The sequence below is a fragment of the Pseudophryne corroboree genome, chromosome 1, assembly GCF_028390025.1.
Source record: "Pseudophryne corroboree isolate aPseCor3 chromosome 1, aPseCor3.hap2, whole genome shotgun sequence".
Classification (NCBI taxonomy): Eukaryota; Metazoa; Chordata; class Amphibia; order Anura; family Myobatrachidae; genus Pseudophryne; species Pseudophryne corroboree.
In genome coordinates, this window is record NC_086444.1 from 1132676864 (window position 1) to 1132697443 (window position 20580).

The following is a 20580-nucleotide window of genomic DNA, read 5'->3' on the forward strand; positions in this document are numbered from 1 at the left end:
CGACTGCACATATATTGGACCAGGCATACACTCACTTACGGAGTTTTCAGGTGTGTGCGGATTGATCCGTCCACTGATAGGTTGGTACTTTTGCACCGTACTATTTATCACTCTCCAAGGCTTGATAAATCTGGGCCTCAGTGAAATGGACAGCGGCCAGGCGGACAAACGGAACTGACTCGCCTTGTGGGAATGCCATCGGCATGTGAGAACGTCTGTTTCTGACAGATCTTTTGCAGCAATCATGGTGTAAGTGGAAGTCCTGACATTAATGATGCATACCCTCCAACTGTACCTTTTTTATGGTCTGTACATGCCAAAAAGGGCTTTGTACCGATTTTTGGCGCTCCAAATTATCATTGAAAGTATAGGAAAGGGGGCGTGGCCACACCCTTTTACCCGGGGCCACGCACCCTTTCCTAATTTGAACCGGTTTTCATGTGTAAAATGTTGGAGGGTATGATGATGACAGCTGAAGATGTAAAAACAGTAGGCGGATGGATTTCCACATGTAGATGCATATTCGTCATACAAGGGTGGATTCTCACATTAGCAGTAGATTGCCACGGGCATACAGTACAGCAAGCCACGGATGTGTCTAACTATGTTTCAGGCTCAAAATCTGCAAGGGTAATTGTTTTTCTTCAGTTAGTATAACGGTCTTTCGAAAACTGGGACTTGTGTTAACTTTTTGTTAAAGTTATCAAATTAAAATTAGAGAAAAAAACTCCCAATTGCTTTAAGATGATCAGCAGACATTTTGTTTGTCAGAAAGCTTGCCACCTAGCAACAGCTGGTGGGTGGGTGAGCAGGCATCCCGATTATCGCTGGAGCAAGGTAAAGAGAAAAATAAAAAATCACTTAGCTTGTTCTACAGAGGAGGGCTGCATACCCTCCAACATTTTAGACATAAAAATCGGTACAAATTAGGGAAGGGGGCGTGGCCACTGATAAGCCCCTTTTTCTATACTTTCAATGGAGAAATGGAGAGTCAAAAATCAGTACAGACCACAGAAAAAAGGTCCTGTACCTGCCAAAAAGGTACAGTTGGAGAGTATGGGGCTGGGCCGAGCATCTGCTCTCTGAGCTAAAGGTCATGTGACCGCTTGGACCCTCAGGTAGATTTTTCTACAGCGCAGACATGCCAGGAAGCTGGGTCTGTCTCTCTGACAGAATGCTTACAGCTGTCCTCTATTGTCCTGTAATAATATGACAGGATAGACACTAAACAGTGCTGGCAGTGATTATTTATCATTTACACTGTTATTTACAAGTCAGCTGAGTGTAATAAATGTTTTTTCTTTCTACCTCAGAGTCTGAGGTAAAAGTCACTGTCAATAGTCACCTCTCTCCTCTGTTTTAAGGAGTCAATCCAATTAGGTGCGAAGGGTACAAAGTGCCGTTGCCGCAATGTTTAAACATTGGCAATGGCATCCGATCTTGCACCCTTTGCAGCCTCGTACCATTGCGCCTAATTGGATTGACCCCTAAGATTGTGGTCTCTTCCTGCTGGCAGTCATTATTTATTATTTAAACTGTTTATAATGATCAAAATATATATATTTCTCTTACGTCCTTGGGGATACTAGGAATCCATTTAGTACCATGGGGTATAGACGGGTCCACTAGGAGCCTTGGGCACTTTAAGAAATTGATAGTGTGCGCTGGCTCCTCCGTCTATGGCCCTCCTACCAGACTCAGTTTAGAAAATGTGCCCGGAGGAGCTGGTCACGTTGCTGGAAGCTCCTGAAGAGTTTTCTGCATTTATTTTATCTGTTATTTTCAGGCAGGACTGGATGGCACCAGCCTGCCTGCTTCGTAGGACTTAGGGGAGGGAACAGGCCAATCTCTTGAAGGGTTAATGGTCCCGTTCCCCGCTGACAGGACACTAGCTTCTGATGGAACTATTCGCAAGCCCCACCACGGCGAGCATACATTCCCGCAGCACGCCGCCACCCCTAACAGAGCCAGAAGAAAGAAGAGTGGTGAGTATTAAGCCGGCGTCCCGGTTAGCGGGTCGCCAGCCATTATGGCAGCATGAGGGTACGGAGACGCACGGCTTCTACAGGGGGCGACTGGGTCTCCAGACTCAGTACACAGTGCAGACGCACAGCTTCTGAGGGAGCGAACTGAGTCTCAGTACACTATATGTGTACACAGTACCCAAACTGGCATTACAGACTTAAAAGGGGGCTGACTCCATTTTAGGCACAAAACTACCTCAGCCAGTGTAAAAAAGAGCAGGAAGACCGTGCACCATTGAAGGGGTGGGGCTTCACTATGAGCGGATCCAGCAGCTCACCAGTGCCATTTTCCCTCTGCCGTGGATACAGGCCATTTTCCCTCTGCAGTGGACAGGGAAGCGCAGCTCCTCCGGAGAGACTACAGATTACCTCAGCGGTACCAGGGGGTCATAGCAGGGGGGAGCGATTATTAGTGTACTGAGTCCCTAATCTAGGTACTTAGTCTGCGTCCCGGCTAAGCTTGGCATTAGCAGTAAGGGCGCTGTGTGCGGGCTCCATACTATCTCTGTGTCTTCCTGGAAGGGCTATTTGTGGGTTAATTGTGCATTTAACCTTTCTCCTGTGTGTGTGTGCTGTCACTGTCACAGTAAGTCAGACAAGGAGTATGTTTCATGTAAGGCACAGTGTTCCTCTTCTCCATGGGGTTCACTACTGTGTACTCAGTGCAGTGTACCTTCCCAGGCTAGCGGGGCAGAGCCAGCTTGGCTGGACTCCATTAAGGGAATGATTTCCAATATTTCTACTAAATTGTCCCACAAGGAGAAAGAGACGCAATACTTAAGAGAATCGATGACTGAGTTTATGAAAAGAGACTCAGTACCCAAACCAGCGTCTCAGTCCCCTGCCATTTGTCCGCAAAAGTGTACTTTGGCCCATATCCTGCAGTCAGACTCCGATGATGAAGGGTCAGACATGGAGGAGGTGGAGGTGGAGTCAGAGGTGGGGAGGCTACTCTGTCACAGGGAATAGAGGCTCTAATAGAGGCTATCAGAGAAGTTCTGCATATCCCTGATAAGGTGGCAGAGAACACTGAGGAATCTTATTTTAATATAAAAAAGAAATCCTCAGCCACTTTTCCTGTGTCAAAGGAACTAAATACCCTCTTTGAAGAACCGTGGGTTAACCTGATAGCAACCTTTTAGGGATTTGAAATTTCCTATCATCTTTTCCTTTTCCTCCTGAGGATAGGAAAAAATGGGAAAATCCACCAATACTGGATGCATTAGTATCCAGGCTGTCACGAAAAATTGTATTGCCTGTCCTGGGTGCTGATCGTAGAATTGAGACTACACTCAAATCCTTGTATACAGCTGCTGGGGTGGCCCAGAGACCCACTATAGCATGTGGGTGGATTACTAAGGCCATCGCCAAATTGTCGGGTAACATAATTGAGGGATTAGATACCTTGCCTCAGGGGGAGATTATTTTACTCCTGCAACATATACAGGATTCTGCGAACTTTATGGTGGAAGCCATAAAAGAAATAGGCTTGCTTAATGCATGCACCACTGCTATGGCAGTGTCAGCACGCAGAGGCTTACGGCTACGCCTGTGGACTGCTGACGCGGACTCCAGGAAAGGCGTGGAAGGCCTACCCTTCACAGGAGAGGCCTTATTTGGAGATGAACTAGACAAATGGATCTCCAAAACTACTGCGGGTAAGACCACGTATCTTCCTTCTGCAGCTCCTCCAGCCAGGAAGGCCTACTCAGGACCTAATCTACAGACTTTTCGGACTGCCAAGTTTCAGGGCAGAACCAGAGGTTCTTCTACAGCCACCAAAGGCGCTAGAGGTAAACCACACAAACCAGCAAGTGACAGTTCTCAGGAACCGAGCTCCAGTTCTGCTTCCTCAAAGCCTTCAACATGACGGTGGACCACGATGCCTGGAGGACTGGCGGGTGGGAGTCCGACTAAAATGTTTCAGTAACATCTGGACAGGTTCGTGCCAGGATCCCTGGGTCATAGATCTTATTTCCCAGGACTACAGACTGGAGTTTCAGGAGCTCCCACCTCACAGATTCTTCAAATCAGGCTTACCAGTTTCGCAAGAGGCAAGTATAACCTTACAGGACGCCATTCAAAAACTGGTACAGACTCAGGTCATTGTTCCAGTTCCACCTCATCTGCAAAACAAGGGGTATTATTCCAACTTGTTTGTAGTACCAAAACTGGACAGTTCGGTAAGGCCGATTTTGAACCTCAAGTCGTTGAAACTGAACCTACGAGTGTTCAAATTCAAGATGGAGACTCTGAGAGCGGTGATCTCAGGTCTGGAGGAGGGAGAATTCCTAGTGTCTCTGGATATCAAGGATGCGTACCTTCACATTTCGATTTGGCCGCCTCATCAGGCGTATCTACGGTTTGCACTGCAGGACTGTCACAACCAGTTCCAGGCCCTACCATTTGGTCTCTCCATGGCACCGATGGTGTTCACCAAAGTGATGGCAGAGATGATATTTCTACATCGCAAACAGGGAGTGAACATAATTCCGTACCTGGACGATCTTCTGATAAAGGCACCGTCCAGGGAGTGGTTGTTGGACAGCATTGGCCTCTCAACCAGACTACTCCTGGATCACGAGTGGATTCTGAACTTACCGAAATCCCACCTGGAACTGACGCAGAGGCTTCCTTTCCTGGGAATGATACTGGACACAGAGTCTGTGTTCCTTCCCGTGGAGAAGGCTATGGTAATCCAGTCGATGGTTCGGGCTGTCCTGAAGCCAACCTGGATCTCAGTGCATCTGTGCATTCGCCTTCTGGGGAAAATGGTAGCCTCTTACGAGGCGCTTCAATACGGAAGGTTTCATGCGAGGCCCTTCCAGCTGGATCTGTTGGACAGATGGTCCGAATTGCATCTTCACATGCACCAGAGGATCTGTCTGTTGCCAAGAGCCAGAATCTCCCTTCTGTGGTGGCTACAGACTTCTCACCTCGTCGAGGGTCGGAGGTTCGGGATTCAGAATTGGATTCTGCTAACCACAGACGCAAGCCTCAGAGGTTGTGGAGCAGTCACCCAGGGGGTGTAGTTTCAAGGAAGATGGTCAAGGCAGGAAGTCGTCCTTCCAATAAACATCTTGGAACTCAAGGCAATCTAGAACGACCTTCTGCAGGCCTCATTTCTACTTCAGAATCAGGCCATTCAAGTCCAGTCGGACAATGTAACGGCGGTAACGTACATAAACTGACAGGGCAGAACGAAAAGCAGAGCAGCAATGTCAGAGGTGTCAAGAATTCTCCTCTGGGCGGAAAAACACGCCGTGGCGTTGTCAGCAGTGTTCATTCCGGGTGTAGACAACTGGGTAGCAGACTTCCTCAGCAGACACAACCTGCACCCGGGGCAGTGGGGCCTCCACCTGGAGGTGTTCCGGTGGTTGACACGTCGGTGGGGATAGCCACAGATCGACATGATGGCTTCTCAACTCAACAAGAAGCTCAAGCAGTATTGTTCCAGGTCGAGATACCGCAAGCAGTGGTGGCTCACGCTCTGACAGTTCAGTGGATCTACCAGCTGGTGTACGTGTTTCCTCCACTTCCTCTGATCCCAAGAATTCTAAAGAGAATAAAAAGGGAAAAGGTTCAAGATATCCTCATTGCTCCGGACTGGCCTCATAGGCCTGGTCTGTGGCACTTCTCGAGTTGCTGATCGAAGATCCATGGCCTCTACCTCTTCGTAAGGATCTTCTGCAACAGGGACCGTTCGTCTATCAAGACTTACCGCTGCTACGTTTAACGGCATGGAAGCTGATTCTAGCCAGGAGAGGGATTCCTGACCGGATCATCCCGTCTATGATCCAAGCCAGAAAGGGGGTAACATCTAAACATTACCACCGTATATTGAAGAAGTATGGCCCTCATTCCGAGTTGATCGCTCGCTGCCGTTTTTCGCAGCATAGCGATCAGGCTAAAAGTAGGCAGTTCTGCGCATGTGTATGGGCCGCAGGGCGCACGCACCAAGTAATTTCACACAAAACTATGCAATTTTACACAGGGGCGAGCGACGCTTTTCCGTTGCTCTTCTGATCGGTGAGTGATTGACAGGAAGTGGGTGTTTCTGGGCAGAAACGGACCGTTTTCCAGGAGTGTGCTAAAAAACGCAGGCCAAAACGCAGGAGTGGCTGGAGAAATGGGGGAGTGGCTGGCCAAACGCAGGGCGTGTTTGTGACGTCAAACCAGGAACTAAACAGTCTGCAGTGATCGCAATCTAGGTCTGGAGCTACTCAGAAACTGCAGGAAAAGATTTTCGAGCAATTCTGCTAATCTTTCGTTCGCACTTCTGCTAAGCTAAGATACACTCCCAGGGGGCGGTGGCTTAGCGTGTGCACTGCTGCTAAAAGCAGCTAGCGAGCGATCAACTCGGAATGAGGGCCTATGTCTCTTGGTGTGAGAGCAAACGATATTCTGTGGTGGAATTTCATCTGGGACATCTCTGCTTTTTCTGCAGTCGGGAGTGGATGTGGGCCTAGGTTCCATTAAAGTCCAGATTTCGTCCTTGTCTATTTTCTTAAACAATTGGCTTCTCTCCCTGAGGTCCAGACGTTCTTGAAAGGTGTTGTGCACATCCAGCCTCCCACGGCACCTAGGGATCTCAATTTGGTGCTGCAGTTCCTCCAATCAGACTGGTTTGAACCGTTACAGGAGGTTGACATAAAGTACCTTAAGTGGAAGACCGTCACACTGTTGGCCTTGGCTTCAGCAAGACGTGTGTTGGAGCTAGGGGCGTTATCTCACAAAAGTCCCTACTTAATTTTCCTTGGGGACAGAGCTGAACTCAGAACTCGTCAGCAATTTCTACCTAAGGTGGTGTCCACGTTTCACATCAACCAACCTATTGTGGTGTTGGCTGTCCTGGACACCTCTGCAACTTCAAAGTCTTTGGATGTTGTGAGGGCTTTGAAGGTGTATGTAAAGAGAACAGCTCGTCACAGGAAATCCGAATAGCTGCTCGTTCTCTATGATCCCAATAAAATTGTGTGTCCTGCTTCAAAGCAGTCTATTGCATGCTGGATCAGGCTCACTATCCAGCATACTTATTCCATGGCAGGATTGCCGGTTCCAAAATCTGTACAGGCCCACTCTACTAGGTCGGTGGGTTCTTCTTGGGCGGCTGCCCGGGGTGTCTCGGCTTTACAGCTCTGCCGAACAGCTATTTGGTCAGGTTCTAACACGTTTGCAAAGTTTTACAAGTTCGATACTTTGGCCTCTGAGGACCTTCAGTTTGGTCAATCAGTTCTGTAGGAACCTCAGCACTCTCCCACCCGGTTTGGGAGCTTTGGTACTTCCCCATGGGACTAAATGGATTCCCAGTATCCCCAAGGACGTAAGAGAAAATAGGATTTTAATTACCTACCTGTAAATCCTTTTCTAGTAGTCCATAGGGGATACTGGGCGGCTGCCCGATGCTTCGTTCTTCCTGCCCTGTTACTTAGTTTAGTATCCTGGTTGGTTCAGCTGTTCCTGGTTTCGAGTTTGGTTAGCATGGCTTTCCTCTTGTTCTGTGTGTGCTGGTTCGTAATCTCACCACTTTCCTTATCTATCCTTCTCTCAAAGTATGTCCGTCTCCTCGGGCACAGTTTCCTAGACTGAGTCTGGTAGGAGGGGCATAGAGGGAGGAGCTAGCGCACACTATCAATTTCTTAATGTGCCCAAGGCTCCTAGTGAAACTGTCTATACCCCATGGTACTAAATGGATTCCCAGTATACCCTACGGACTACGAGAAAAGGATTTAGCGGTAGGTAATTAAAATCCTATTTTCTGTTAAGTAAGTGAAATAAAATTTTTTTTGGGGTTTCTACCTTAGAGTCTGAGGTACAAATCACTGCCAAAAGACACCTCTCCCTCCAGTGACTATTCAGGGATGCCTGTTGAGGCAAAATGGATACTTCCCTGAAATTGCCTGAGGGCAGCAATGCACCAGTGTCTGCACCAGACACATTTCTCACCCCACTATTAAACTCTCGTGAGAATGTACAGTATGTCCAGCATGTCTCTCTTTAGTGGACTGTGAGTCAAAAGAGGTGACTATAGTATAGTGACATACAAATGGCCAGCGTGGCACTAGCAGCCAAGATCTCCCACCAAATTATATACTGTAGCTTACATTGGAAGCTTAGTCAGAGGTATAAAACTTTGCCCAGCTGGCCTGTAGAGCAACCCTAGTCAAAGACGACAAAGGGGTTTTAAGCGTTATGCAGGGCTCCAAGATGTACCTGCACTATTTGCCATGGGTGCGGATCACAGGGTCGACAGTAACTAGGTTGACAGTCATTAGTTCAACTACTATTGGTCAACAGTGACTAGGTCGACACCTGAAATAAGTTGACACAGTCATTAGGTCGACAAGAGTTTTTTTACATTTTTTGGGTGTTATTTTCTTCGTAAAGTGACCGGGAATCACAATTAGTGCACAGTGTCCCCTCACATGGCTCGCTTCACTCGCCATGCTTTGGGCAAGGTGCCTTGCTCTGCAACTGCTGCGCTCGGTACATGTTACTATTCCCAATTGTAGTCCACGTGGATCGTAAAGTATGAAAAAGGAAAAACTGAAACACTCATGTCGACCTTTCTCCATGTCGACCTAGTGACCATATCAACCTAATGCACGTCAACCAATTGTGGTCGACTTAAAGACCGGATACCATTTGCCATGAGGTTGACTCTTCTTTTGATTCACATAGGGTGATAAGCTTTAAAACAACCCCATGGACTAAATGTCACGCCCATTAGTAGAGCTACCCTCATTATTGGTGATGGGCTCACTGGTTGACCAGATGTAGACTAATGAGGCCACTTGACATGCCCATTCTGGTAGACACACACCTACAAGGCTCATAAGTTATGCTCAAGGAATTTGCAGCCCCTTACTAAACAAAGCTTGGCAGCAGAGGAAAATAGATCTGGCAGACCCAGCCTCCCAAGGCTGGACATTTAATTTACCATAGAGGTCAAATGACTCATTCAGAGTAGAGCTAAATGTAAAGGCACTGAATGTTATTTCTTACTTGCCATAAACCCCTATGGCTCAACAAACCGTCTATAATTAGAGAATTAATAGTTACAGCTATGAAAAGCCATGGCATTCACCATTCCCAATTTAAGGGACACTCCTTTTAGGATGCGGACACCTCTAGTGCAGCAACAAAAGGTATGTTCCTACTTTCCATAATGCACCCCACTCATTGGTCCTATGAGTAAATGTTTGACAAGCATTATTGGAGACCAACCGGTCTTCAAAGCAACCACCAGGTATATGGTAGTCTACCCACCAGCTGTTGCTAGGTGGCAAGCCTCCCGACGAACAAACAGTAGTTTGCAAGAATCTATGACCTGCAAACTTTCTTTGTTCTAGGGAATAGAATTGCCACCTAGCAACAGCACCCACCCTACCCACCCATTACCTTGCTAGGTCTGTTGGTTGCTCTGTCCGGAGTTGCTTTCTCCTGGGTGGGCCAGTGGAGCATGAGATACCACAGGCGTCAAAAGCTAGAGACATAAACTGAATCTCTCTGTCTTACTGTTGGTTGTCCAATCTATGATCAAGTTAACATCTGTTCTTTCTCTTTCATATAATTTGGGCCATAGCTGTGCCTAGTCTGTGGAAGCTCTTCATGCTTTTATGTTTTTTATCGTAACTTCCTTACATTGATCCAAACTATGATTTTGTTACCAGTTCAGTAAACATTTTAACTTGGAAAAGATTCATGTCAGTGTCATCTTCCTTGCATACGAAGTGATGTAACATCCCTTATTATCCAAGTCTAGGCTTGGGATTTGCCATCAGAAATCTACCTGAGGGCGGGTCCATGTGGTCACATGACCTTTAGTTCAGAGAGCAGATGCTTGGCTTCCCTCTCCTCTGTAGAATCAAGCTAAGTCATAATTGGGAGGCTTGCTCACCCACCCACCAGCTGTTGCGAGGTGGCAATCCTATTCCCTAGAACAAAGAAAGTTTGTAGGTCATAGATTCCTGCAAACTACTGTTTTATTTGGCAATGTAAATATCGAGCAGTAGGTGTGTCCGTCCACCAAGGTTTATGGAAGGAAGGAAGGGGGAAGGGAGACAGCTCAGACTATTATGATTTCAAACTGAACAGATACTGTACATGTCGGCGTAAACTAATTTTTCCACCAGAACATAGCAGAAAAGGTAATAATGATAATTTACAAATCATTATATTTTTTAATTTGGCATAAGAAAAAAAGGTAAATATAACGGAGCCCTTTTAAGTCGCATAAGTGGCTCAAGACATCCGTAAGCACTATTTATGTTGAAATACTGTAAAGTGACATTTTCTTTGGATTTCTGCCTAGAAAAAGCAGCACACAGAGATGTAGCATAAGCAAATTCACCATGTGCGTCAGAGAAGCCAGTATTGGCAAGTTACATGTATATGCGCTTGAAAAAGTCAATATTAATTAGTACGTTTTCAGGGATATTTTGCAACTGAATTTGTTTACATTTGGTTAAAATATACAGTTCCAAAAGGTACGAAAAAGTCATTTGGAACACACGGTACTTGGCTGGACACATTTGTACCGACCCAAACCTGTTATTTGTAGCGCTTCTAGAGCTCCATACAGTATGGATTGTACTTGTTATAATGTGATCTCTAATCAAATATAAAATAAAAAAAATAATAATAAAGGTTGACCTTTATGAAACGTGTATCATTTAACAATACCTAAAAGAAGAAATCACTCTATTTCCCTGGGACAACTGTTTTTCCGGAACAGCTTGGCCTTACTTCTAACTGTCCAATTGTGGTGGAACTATCCCTATTCGTGAGCCACAAAAGTAGCAGAGATTTGCCCAAAAGTGGGCGATTCCCAGTAGTTTTAGTATTGGCAGTATGGGGGCAGGGCTTGCTGGGAGGCCTGGCTGTGTAGCAAACATTCCTATAATCCACAGTGGTTACATACAGCTCACTTTACCAATATTCCTGTACTCTCTATCACTAGGCCGCTTGCCAGATAAGCCGTGTTCCCTATATTCACCAGCTGCTGCATCAGTGAGAAGGTTCTGTAACTAATGACCCCCCCAGCGTCATTGTGTGAATTATCCACCCTTAGCTGAGGGCTTACAGATACCATCTGACATTAAAATAGCTGTGTATATTACTGAGCTGAATCTGGTGCCTGTAATAAAGTGCTATTGAGCAGCATAGGTGAAACATTTGACAGGCGCCAGTCAATGCTGTTGGGAGAGCAGCGCTCTGCACTGTCTTTAACACAAAGTATAGAGTAAGCGGTCACTAGGACCCACCAAGCCTCTCACAAGAAGGTCCGTCCTGCAACAGACGCTACTGTGCATGCACGGCCAAGCCGTGGGTCTCTCTCCTCCGGTGTCCATTAGAAACAGATTCACCCTTGGAAACAGATGCACCCCTGGCGCCCAGGACCCTTAGTTCCCTTAGAATCTAATTAGTTCCCTTAGAGTCTTTGCAGCATCCTTTATTGCACTGATTAGCACCACCTAAAAGAAGGTGATAGGTTCACTTGAACACACTGTACCCGCAGCAGTGATGTACTAGGTGATCTATGTTTATTACACAAGAAAGGGATTTATCAATCCTGTGACACAAAAAAACAGCATTGCATCCACAGTGCAGAAAGCATGAAACATTTGCGCAATTTATTTATACCGCTATATATACCATATATACACCATATGGACAAAAGTATTCAGACGCCTGACTCTTATGTCAACAGGGACTGTAATGACATTGTATTCAAATACACATACTTTAATATGGAGTTGGTCTCCCTTTTGCAGCTATAACAGCTTCCACTCTTCTTGGAAGGCTTTCCACAAGATTTTGTAGTGTTTCTGTGGGAATTTGTGGCCATTCATTCTGTAGAGCATTTATGAGGATGCTGGACGAGTAGGCCTGGCTCGCAGTCACTGTTCCAATTCATCCCACTGAGGTCAGGGTTCTGTACAAACCAGTCAAGTTTTCCACGCCAAACTCATCAAACCATATCTTTATAGTCCTTGCTTTGTGCACTGGGGCACAGTCATGTTGGAAAAGAAAAGGGCCTTCCCTAAACTGTTGCTACAAAATTGGAAGCATAGCATTGTCCAAAATTTCTTGGTATGCTGAAGATTGCCCTTCACTGGAGATAAGGGGCCTAGCCCAAACCCTGAAAAACAGCCCCATACCATTATCCCTCCTCCACCAAACTTCACAGTTGGGATAGTGGCATCCAGCAAACCCAGACTCACCCATCTGACTGCCAAAAAGAGAAGCCTGATTCATCACTCCATAGAACACGTTTCTACTGCTCCACAGTCCAGTGTCGGTGTGCTTTACACCACCACTTCCGACGCTTGGCATTGGACTTGGTGATGTGAGGCTTGCATGCAGCTGTTCAGCCATGGAAACCCATTCCATTAAGTTTCCGCTGCACAGTTTTTGTGCTTACATTAATGCCAGTGGTGCTACGACTGAAGAATCTTCTTTCCAAGAAAGCTGAGGCTTACGAAGATTTTCTGGGCAGTGACCCTTGTACACCCCGGGTTAAGACTCGTAGAACTCACCAGCAGGTCTTCTAGCCTATAATAGCCGCTTTTCCCTTACGGAGTGATGTGCTTACCTGTACTGGGATGCCACCAGAATGTATGCCACTGGTGGTAGTCCGAACTTAACCCTGAGTGACCCGAATCAAAGTTGATAGGAAGGAACACCCAAAAGAAGAAAAGGAGTAGCACAACGGTAACAGTACAAGAGAAAGAGAATGACACTGCAGTATCAGGGAAATTCTGGAGAGCCAAAGATATAAGACAGGAGTGTCCAGACAAAGACAAGACAGGTATAATATAGGCTGCAGTGTTAAGAAGAAACAAGAGCACGAAAACACTGAAAGCTCAAAACCTACAGGAGGAACTACAGGCAGTAAGAGTACTGAAAAAATGCAGGGGAAATAGATCACAGAGGAAACACGAAACTGTATAGTAAATAGACTAAAGGGTGGTAGAAGTAGAAATAACTACATAACAGCAAGGCAGATAATGCACTTGACACAGAGCTGGATACAGGAACTCTGCAGAGGACGATGGTAAGAAAGCCACACAAAAGAATACACAGGCTAGTGCTAGAACCAAGAGCTCCCGCTGCAGATAGTAACTATGACCAGCAAGGAGTGAAAGGCAGGCAAGGAGTATAAAGGGAACATGAACCAATCTGAAAAGTTACACAGCCAAGCTTCCCCTAATTAAGAATTACGTACAGATGTCCTGCTGCACATCTACAAACTTCCTGTGAGTGCCCGGCGTCAGTGTAACCAGACACTCACTGAAGCCTCCGGGTGGAAGTTCTCCGGCGCCTCTGTTCCCCAGCAACCCCAATCGCCGCATCAGCTCGGCTTCCAGGTTGGCATGGAGCCGACAGCTGGGGAGTGGAAGGTCACAAGAATTCCGGTCGCCTGGAGGAGACGGGCCGCGGCTTGTGACAAGTAGAAGTTCGGAACTCTTGCACTATGGAATCAGCAGAAAGTTGGAGACGTTTACGCACCATGCATCTCAGCAGTCGTTGACCCCGCTCTCTGATTTTACATGGTCTTCCGCTTCTTGGCTTAGTTGATGTTGTTCCTAAACGCTTCTACTTTCTAATAATATCACTTACAGTTGACCATGGAATATCCAGCAGGGATGAAATTTCACGAACTGTTTTATTGAAAAGGTGGCATCCTATCACAGTACCACCCTTGAAATCAATGAGCTCATCAGAACGACCCATTTTCTATCACAAATGTTTGCAAATGGAGACTGCATGGCTAGTTGCTTGATTTTATACACCAGTGATACCAGGACTGATTGAAACCTGAATTCAATAATTAACAGGTGTGGCCAATACCTTTGTCCATATAGTGTACCACCACTGCTTAGGTGCCAAAGTACCCTACTACCCTCACAGTGAGTTTAGAGCCTGATGCTGCATTATGCACGAGACACACTACAACTTCCAGCAAACTCTGTATGCCCCAGGCTGCCACTGTATAGCTCTGACTGGTGAGATTCCTGCATTACTGCTGTTTAACCCCTGCATCAAGTAGGTGGTTATGTGTGTTACTCTAGCTGCCAACGAAGGGGGAACCTTCAGCTATTTATATCTTGGCCCCCCAACCTAAAAAACGTTCTGACACCCCTGTGGAGCAGCATGATGTTAAGAACAAAGTGTTTCTATGTCATCATTACAGGGGTTCAGTCTTGCTATGCAGAATGCACTTTGTAGATTGGCAGTTATCAAGCATTGCTTAGTATATTACGCATTAATAATTATAATCTTAGTATGACACATTATATCTTCGCACATCATTACATAATAATTTAATATACTTGTATGGCATTACATAATAATCTACTTAATCATTACATTTATAATACATCTTAGTATGACACATTATAATATATCTTCGTATAACATTACATAATAATTGAATATACTTGTATAGCATTACATAATATACTTGTATAGCATTACATAATAATATACTTTAGCATGACACTTATTATACATCTTAGTGTGACATTACATGATAATATGATAATATATTTTCGCATGACATTATGTAATATGTTTTAGCATATTATGTACTATATCTTAGCATGGCACGTAATAATACATAATAAGAATTTACTTACCGATAATTCTATTTCTCGGAGTCCGTAGTGGATGCTGGGGTTCCTGAAAGGACCATGGGGAATAGCGGCTCCGCAGGAGACAGGGCACAAAAAAGTAAAGCTTTTACCAGATCAGGTGGTGTGCACTGGCTCCTCCCCCTATGACCCTCCTCCAGACTCCAGTTAGGTACTGTGCCCGGACGAGCGTACACAATAAGGGAGGCAATTTGAATCCCGGGTAAGACTCATACCAGCCACACCAATCACACCGTACAACTTGTGATCTAAACCCAGTTAACAGTATGATAACAGAAAGAGCCTCTTAAAGATGGCTCCTTAACAATATAACCCGAATTTGTTAACAATAACTATGTACAGTATTGCAGATAATCCGCACTTGGGATGGGCGCCCAGCATCCACTACGGACTCCGAGAAATAGAATTATCGGTAAGTAAATTCTTATTTTCTCTATCGTCCTAAGTGGATGCTGGGGTTCCTGAAAGGACCATGGGGATTATACCAAAGCTCCCAAACGGGCGGGAGAGTGCGGATGACTCTGCAGCACCGAATGAGAGAATTCCAAGTCCTCTTTTGCCAGGGTATCAAATTTGTAGAATTTTACAAACGTGTTTTCCCCCGACCACGTAGCTGCTCGGCAGAATTGTAATGCCGAGACCCCTCGGGCAGCCGCCCAAGATGAGCCCACCTTCCTTGTGGAATGGGCCTTAACAGATTTAGGCTGTGGCAGGCCTGCCACAGAATGAGCAAGTTGAATTGTGTTACAAATCCAACGAGCAATCGTCTGCTTAGAAGCAGGGGCACCCAACTTGTTGGGTGCATATAGTATCAACAGCGAGTCAGATTTTCTGACTTCAGCCGTCCTTGAAATGTATATTTTTAAGGCTCTGACAACGTCCAACAACTTGGAGTCCTCCAAGTCGCCAGTGGCCGCAGGCACCACAATAGGTTGGTTCAGGTGAAACGCTGATACCACCTTAGGGAGAAAATGCGGACGAGTCCTCAGTTCTGCCCTATCCGAATGGAAGATTAGATAAGGGCTTTTATAAGATAAAGCCGCCAATTCAGATACTCTCCTGGCGGAAGCCAGGGCCAGTAACATAGTCACTTTCCATGTGAGATATTTAAAATCCACCTTTTTCAATGGTTCAAACCAATGGGATTTGAGGAAATCTAAAACTACATTTAGATCCCACGGTGCCACCGGAGGCACCACAGGAGGCTGTATATGCAGTACTCCTTTAACAAAAGTCTGTACCTCAGGAACTGAGGCCAATTCTTTTTGGAAGAATATTGACAGGGCCGAAATTTGAACCTTAATAGATCTCAATTTGAGACCCATAGACAATCCTGATTGTAGGAAATGTAGGAAACGACCCAGTTGAAATTCTTCCGTCGGAACACTCCGATCCTCGCACCACGCGACATATTTTCGCCAAATGCGGTGATAATGTTTCGCGGTGACTTCCTTCCTTGCCTTAATCAAGGTAGGAATGACTTCTTCTGGAATGCCTTTCCCTTTTAGGATCTGGCGTTCAACCGCCATGCCGTCAAACGCAGCCGCGGTAAGTCTTGAAAGAGACAGGGACCCTGTTGTAGCAGGTCCCTTCTCAGAAGTAGAGGGCACGGGTCGTCCGTGACCAACTCTTGAAGTTCCGGGTACCAAGTCCTTCTTGGCCAATCCGGAGCCACTAGTATTGTTCTTACTCCTCCTCACCGTATAATCTTCAATACCTTTGGTATGAGAGGCAGAGGAGGAAACACATATACTGATTTGTACACCCAAGGTGTTACCAGTGCGTCCACAGCTATTGCCTGTGGATCTCTTGACCTGGCGCAATACTTGTCCAGTTTCTTGTTGAGGCGAGACGCCATCATGTCTACCATTGGTCTTTCCCAACAGTTTACTAGCATGTGGAAGACTTCTGGATGAAGACCCCCCTCTCCCGGGTGAATATCGTGTCTGCTGAGGAAGTCTGCTTCCCAGTTGTCCACGCCCGGGAAGAACACTGCTGACAGTGCTATTACGTGATTCTCCGCCCAGCGAAGAATCTTGGTAGCTTCTGCCATTGCACTCCTGCTTCTTGTGCCGCCCTGTCTGTTTACATGGGCGACCGCCGTGATGTTGTCCGACTGAATCAACACCGGTTTTCCTTGCAGGAGTGGTTCCGCCTGGCTTAGAGCATTTTAGATTGCTCTTAGTACCAGAATGTTTATGTGAAGAGACTTTTCCAGGTTCGTCCATACCCCCTGGAAGTTTCTTCCTTGTGTGACTGCTCCCCAACCTCTCAGGCTGGCGTCCGTGGTCACCAGGATCAAATCCTGTATGCCGAATCTGCGGCCCTCCAATAGATGAGCCTTTTGCAACCACCACAGAAGATATACCCTTGTCCTTGGCGACAGGGTTATTCGCAGGTGCATCTGAGGATGCGACCCTGACCATTTGTCCAACAGATCCCTTTGGAAAATTCTTGCATGGAATCTGCCGAATGGAATTGCTTCGTAAAAAGCCACCATTTTTCCCAGGACTCTTGTGCATTGATGTACAGACACCTTTCCTGGTTTTAGGAGGTTCCTGACAGGTCGGATAACTCCTTGGCTTTTTCCTCGGGAAGAAAAACCTTTTTCTGAACCGTGTCCAGAATCATCCCTAGGAACAGCAGACGTATCGTCGGAAAACAGCTGCGATTCTTGGAATATTTAGAATCCAGTCGTGCCGTCGAAGAACTACTTTAGATAGTGCTCTTCCGACCTCCAACTGTTCTCTGGAACTTGCCCTTTTTAGGTCGTGCAAGTAAGGGATAATTTAGATGCCTTTTTTCTTTGAAGAAACATCTTTTCGGCCATTACCTTGGTAAAAAGGCCCGGGGTGCCGTGGATAATTCAAACGGCATCGTCTGAAACTGATATTGACAGTTCTGTACCACGAACCAGAGGTACCCTTGATGAGAAGGACAAAATTTGGACATGGAGGTAATCCTTGATGTCCAGGGACACCATATAGTCCCCTTTTTTCCGGTTCGCTATCACTGCTCTGAGTGACTTTATCTCGATTTGAACCTTTTATGTAAGTGTTCAAAACATTTTAGATTTAGACTATGTGTCACCAAGCCGTCTGGCTTCAGTACCACAATATAGTGTGGAAAAATAATACCCTTTTCCTTGTCGTAGGAGGGGTACTTTGATTATCACCTGCTGGATATACAGCTTGTGAATTGTTTCCAATGCTGCCTCCCTGTCGGAGGGAGCCGTTGGTAAAGCAGACTTCAGGAACCTGCGAGGAGAAGATGTCTCGACTCTCCAATCTTTACCCCTGGGATAATACTCGTACGATCTAGGGGTCAACTTGCGAGTGATCCCACTGCGCCCTGAGACTCTTGAGACTACCCCCCCACCTTGAGTCCGCTTGCACGGCCCCAGCGTCATGCTGAGGACTTGGCAGACGCGGTGGAGGGCTTCTTTTCCTGGGAAAGGGCTGCCTGCTGCAGTCTACTTCCCTTACCTCTATGTCTGGGCAGATATGACTGGCCTTTTGCCTGCATGCCCTCATGGGAAAGGAAAGATTGAGGCTGAAAAGACGGTGTCTTTTTTAGCTGAGATGTAACTTGGGGTAAAAAAGGTTGGATTTCCCAGCTGTTGCTGTGGTCCCCAGGTCCGATGGACCGACCCCCAAATAACTCCTTCCCTTTATACAGCAATACTTCCATCTGCCGTATGGGATCTGTATCACCTGACCACTGTCGTGTCCCTGACATCTTCTGGGAGATATGGACAACGCACTTATCTTGATGCCAGAGAGCAAATATCCCTCTGTGCATCTCACATACATATATATAGAATGCATCCTATTAAATGCTGTACATGAATAAAATATTTTCAGTCAGGGAATCCGACCAAGCCAACCCAGCACTGCATCTCCAGGCTGATGGCGATCGCTGGTCGCAGTATAACCACCGTATGTGTGTATATACTTTTTAGGATATTTTTCCAGCTTCCTATCAGCTGGCTCCTTGAGGGCGGCCGTATCTGGAGACGGTAACGCCACTTGATAAGCGTGTGAGCGCCTTATCACCCTAAGGGGTGTTTCCCAACGTACCCTAATTTCTGGCGGGAAAGGGTATAACGCCAATATTTGCTATCGGGGTAACCCTACGCATCATCACACACTTCATTTTATTTTATCTGATTCAGGAAAAACTACAGGTAGTTTTTTCACTCCCACATAATACCCTTTCTTGTGGTACTTGTAGTATCAGAAACACGTAACACCTCCTTCATTGCCCTTAACGTGTGGCCCTAATGAGAAATACGTTTGTTTATTCACCGTCGACACTGTATTCAGTGTCCGTGTCTGTGTCTGTGTCGACCGACTGAGGTAAATGGGCGTTTTTTAAAAACCCCTGACGGTGTTTCTGAGACGCCTGGACCGGTCCTAATAGATTGTCGGCCGTCTCATGTCGTCAACCGACCTTGCAGCGTGTTGGCATTCTCACGTAATTCTCTAAATAAGCCATCCATTCCGGTGTCGACTCCCTAGAGAGTGACATCACCATTACAGGCAATTTCTCCGCCTCCTCACCAACATCGTCCTCATACATGTCGACACACACGTACCGACACACAGCACACACACCGGGAATGCTCTGACAGAGGACAGGACCCACTAGCCCTTTGGGGAGACAGAGGGAGAGTCTGCCAGCACACACCAAAAACGCTATAATTATATAGGGACAACCTTATATAAGTGTTTCTCCCTTATAGCATCTTTTATATATATACAATATCGCCAAAATCAGTGCCCCCCCTCTCTGTTTTAACCCTGTTTCTGTAGTGCAGTGCAGGGGAGAGCCTGGGAGCCTTCTCTCCAGCTTTTCTGTGAGAGAAAATGGCGCTGTGTGCTGAGGAGATAGGCCCCGCCCCTTTTTCGGCGGGCTCGTCTCCCGCTATTTTTGAAGTTAGGCAGGGGTTAAATATCTCCATATAGCCTCTGTGAGCTATATGTGAGGTATTTTTTTGCCTCTAATAAGGTTTTTATTTGCCTCTCAGAGCGCCCCCCCCAGCGCTCTGCACCCTCAGTGACTGTTGTGTGAAGTGTGCTGAGAGGAAAATGGCGCACAGCTGCAGTGCTGTGCGCTACCTTTATGAAGACTCAGGAGTCTTCAGCCGCCGATTTTGGACCTCTTCTCTCTTCAGCGTCTGCAAGGGGGCCGGCGGCGCGGCTCCGGTGACCATCCAGGCTGTACCTGTGATCGTCCCTCTGGAGCTAGTGTCCAGTAGCCAAGCAGCAAATCCACTCTGCACGCAGGTGAGTTCACTACTTCTCCCCTAAGTCCCTCGTTGCAGTGATCCTGTTGCCAGCAGGACTCACTGTAAAGTAAAAAACCTAAGCTAAACTTTCTCTAAGCAGCTCTTTAGGAGAGCCACCTAGATTGCACCCTTCTCGTTCGGGCACAAAATCTAACTGGAGTCTGGAGGAGGGTCATAGGGGGAGGAGCCAGTGCACACCACCTGATCTGGTAAAAGCTTTACTTTTTTGTGCCCTGTCTCCTGCGGAGCCGCTATTCCCCATGGTCCTTTCAGGAACCCCAGCATCCACTTAGGACGATAGAGAAATTAGTATGCCATTACGTAATAATACAGTATATGGTAGTGTGACACTTACGTTTACAATGCTTGTCACACAATGCAGACGCTCTCATGTCACACAGTCTCAGTGACCCCTTGCTGCTGCTGTACACAAAAAGGTTGCAATGATAGGGATGAAATTCGGCTGCTGTTATCACTTCGGTCAAGTCCTCCATGTTTGCAGGCTTGATGTCTACAATGTCTGGTTTTGGAGGTAATTAAGCAAAGTAATTTTACATCCAATGGATCCATGTGCCCTTTGTGGGCAATTAGGGAATCGGATGTAAAT

General features: G+C 46.4%; 1 protein-coding gene across 4 annotated transcripts in view; it reads right to left on the reverse strand.

Annotated features, from left to right (window-relative positions):
- PPP2R2C (protein phosphatase 2 regulatory subunit Bgamma) overlaps positions 1-20580 on the reverse strand; it is a 319744-nt gene that overhangs the window by 33711 nt on the left and 265453 nt on the right. For all 4 annotated transcript variants that reach the window (XM_063923619.1, XM_063923610.1, XM_063923638.1 and 1 more), the window contains one exon: positions 20329-20493. In XM_063923619.1, coding sequence (XP_063779689.1) covers positions 20329-20493 — 165 coding nt within the window. The remainder of the gene's footprint in view (positions 1-20328; positions 20494-20580) is intronic.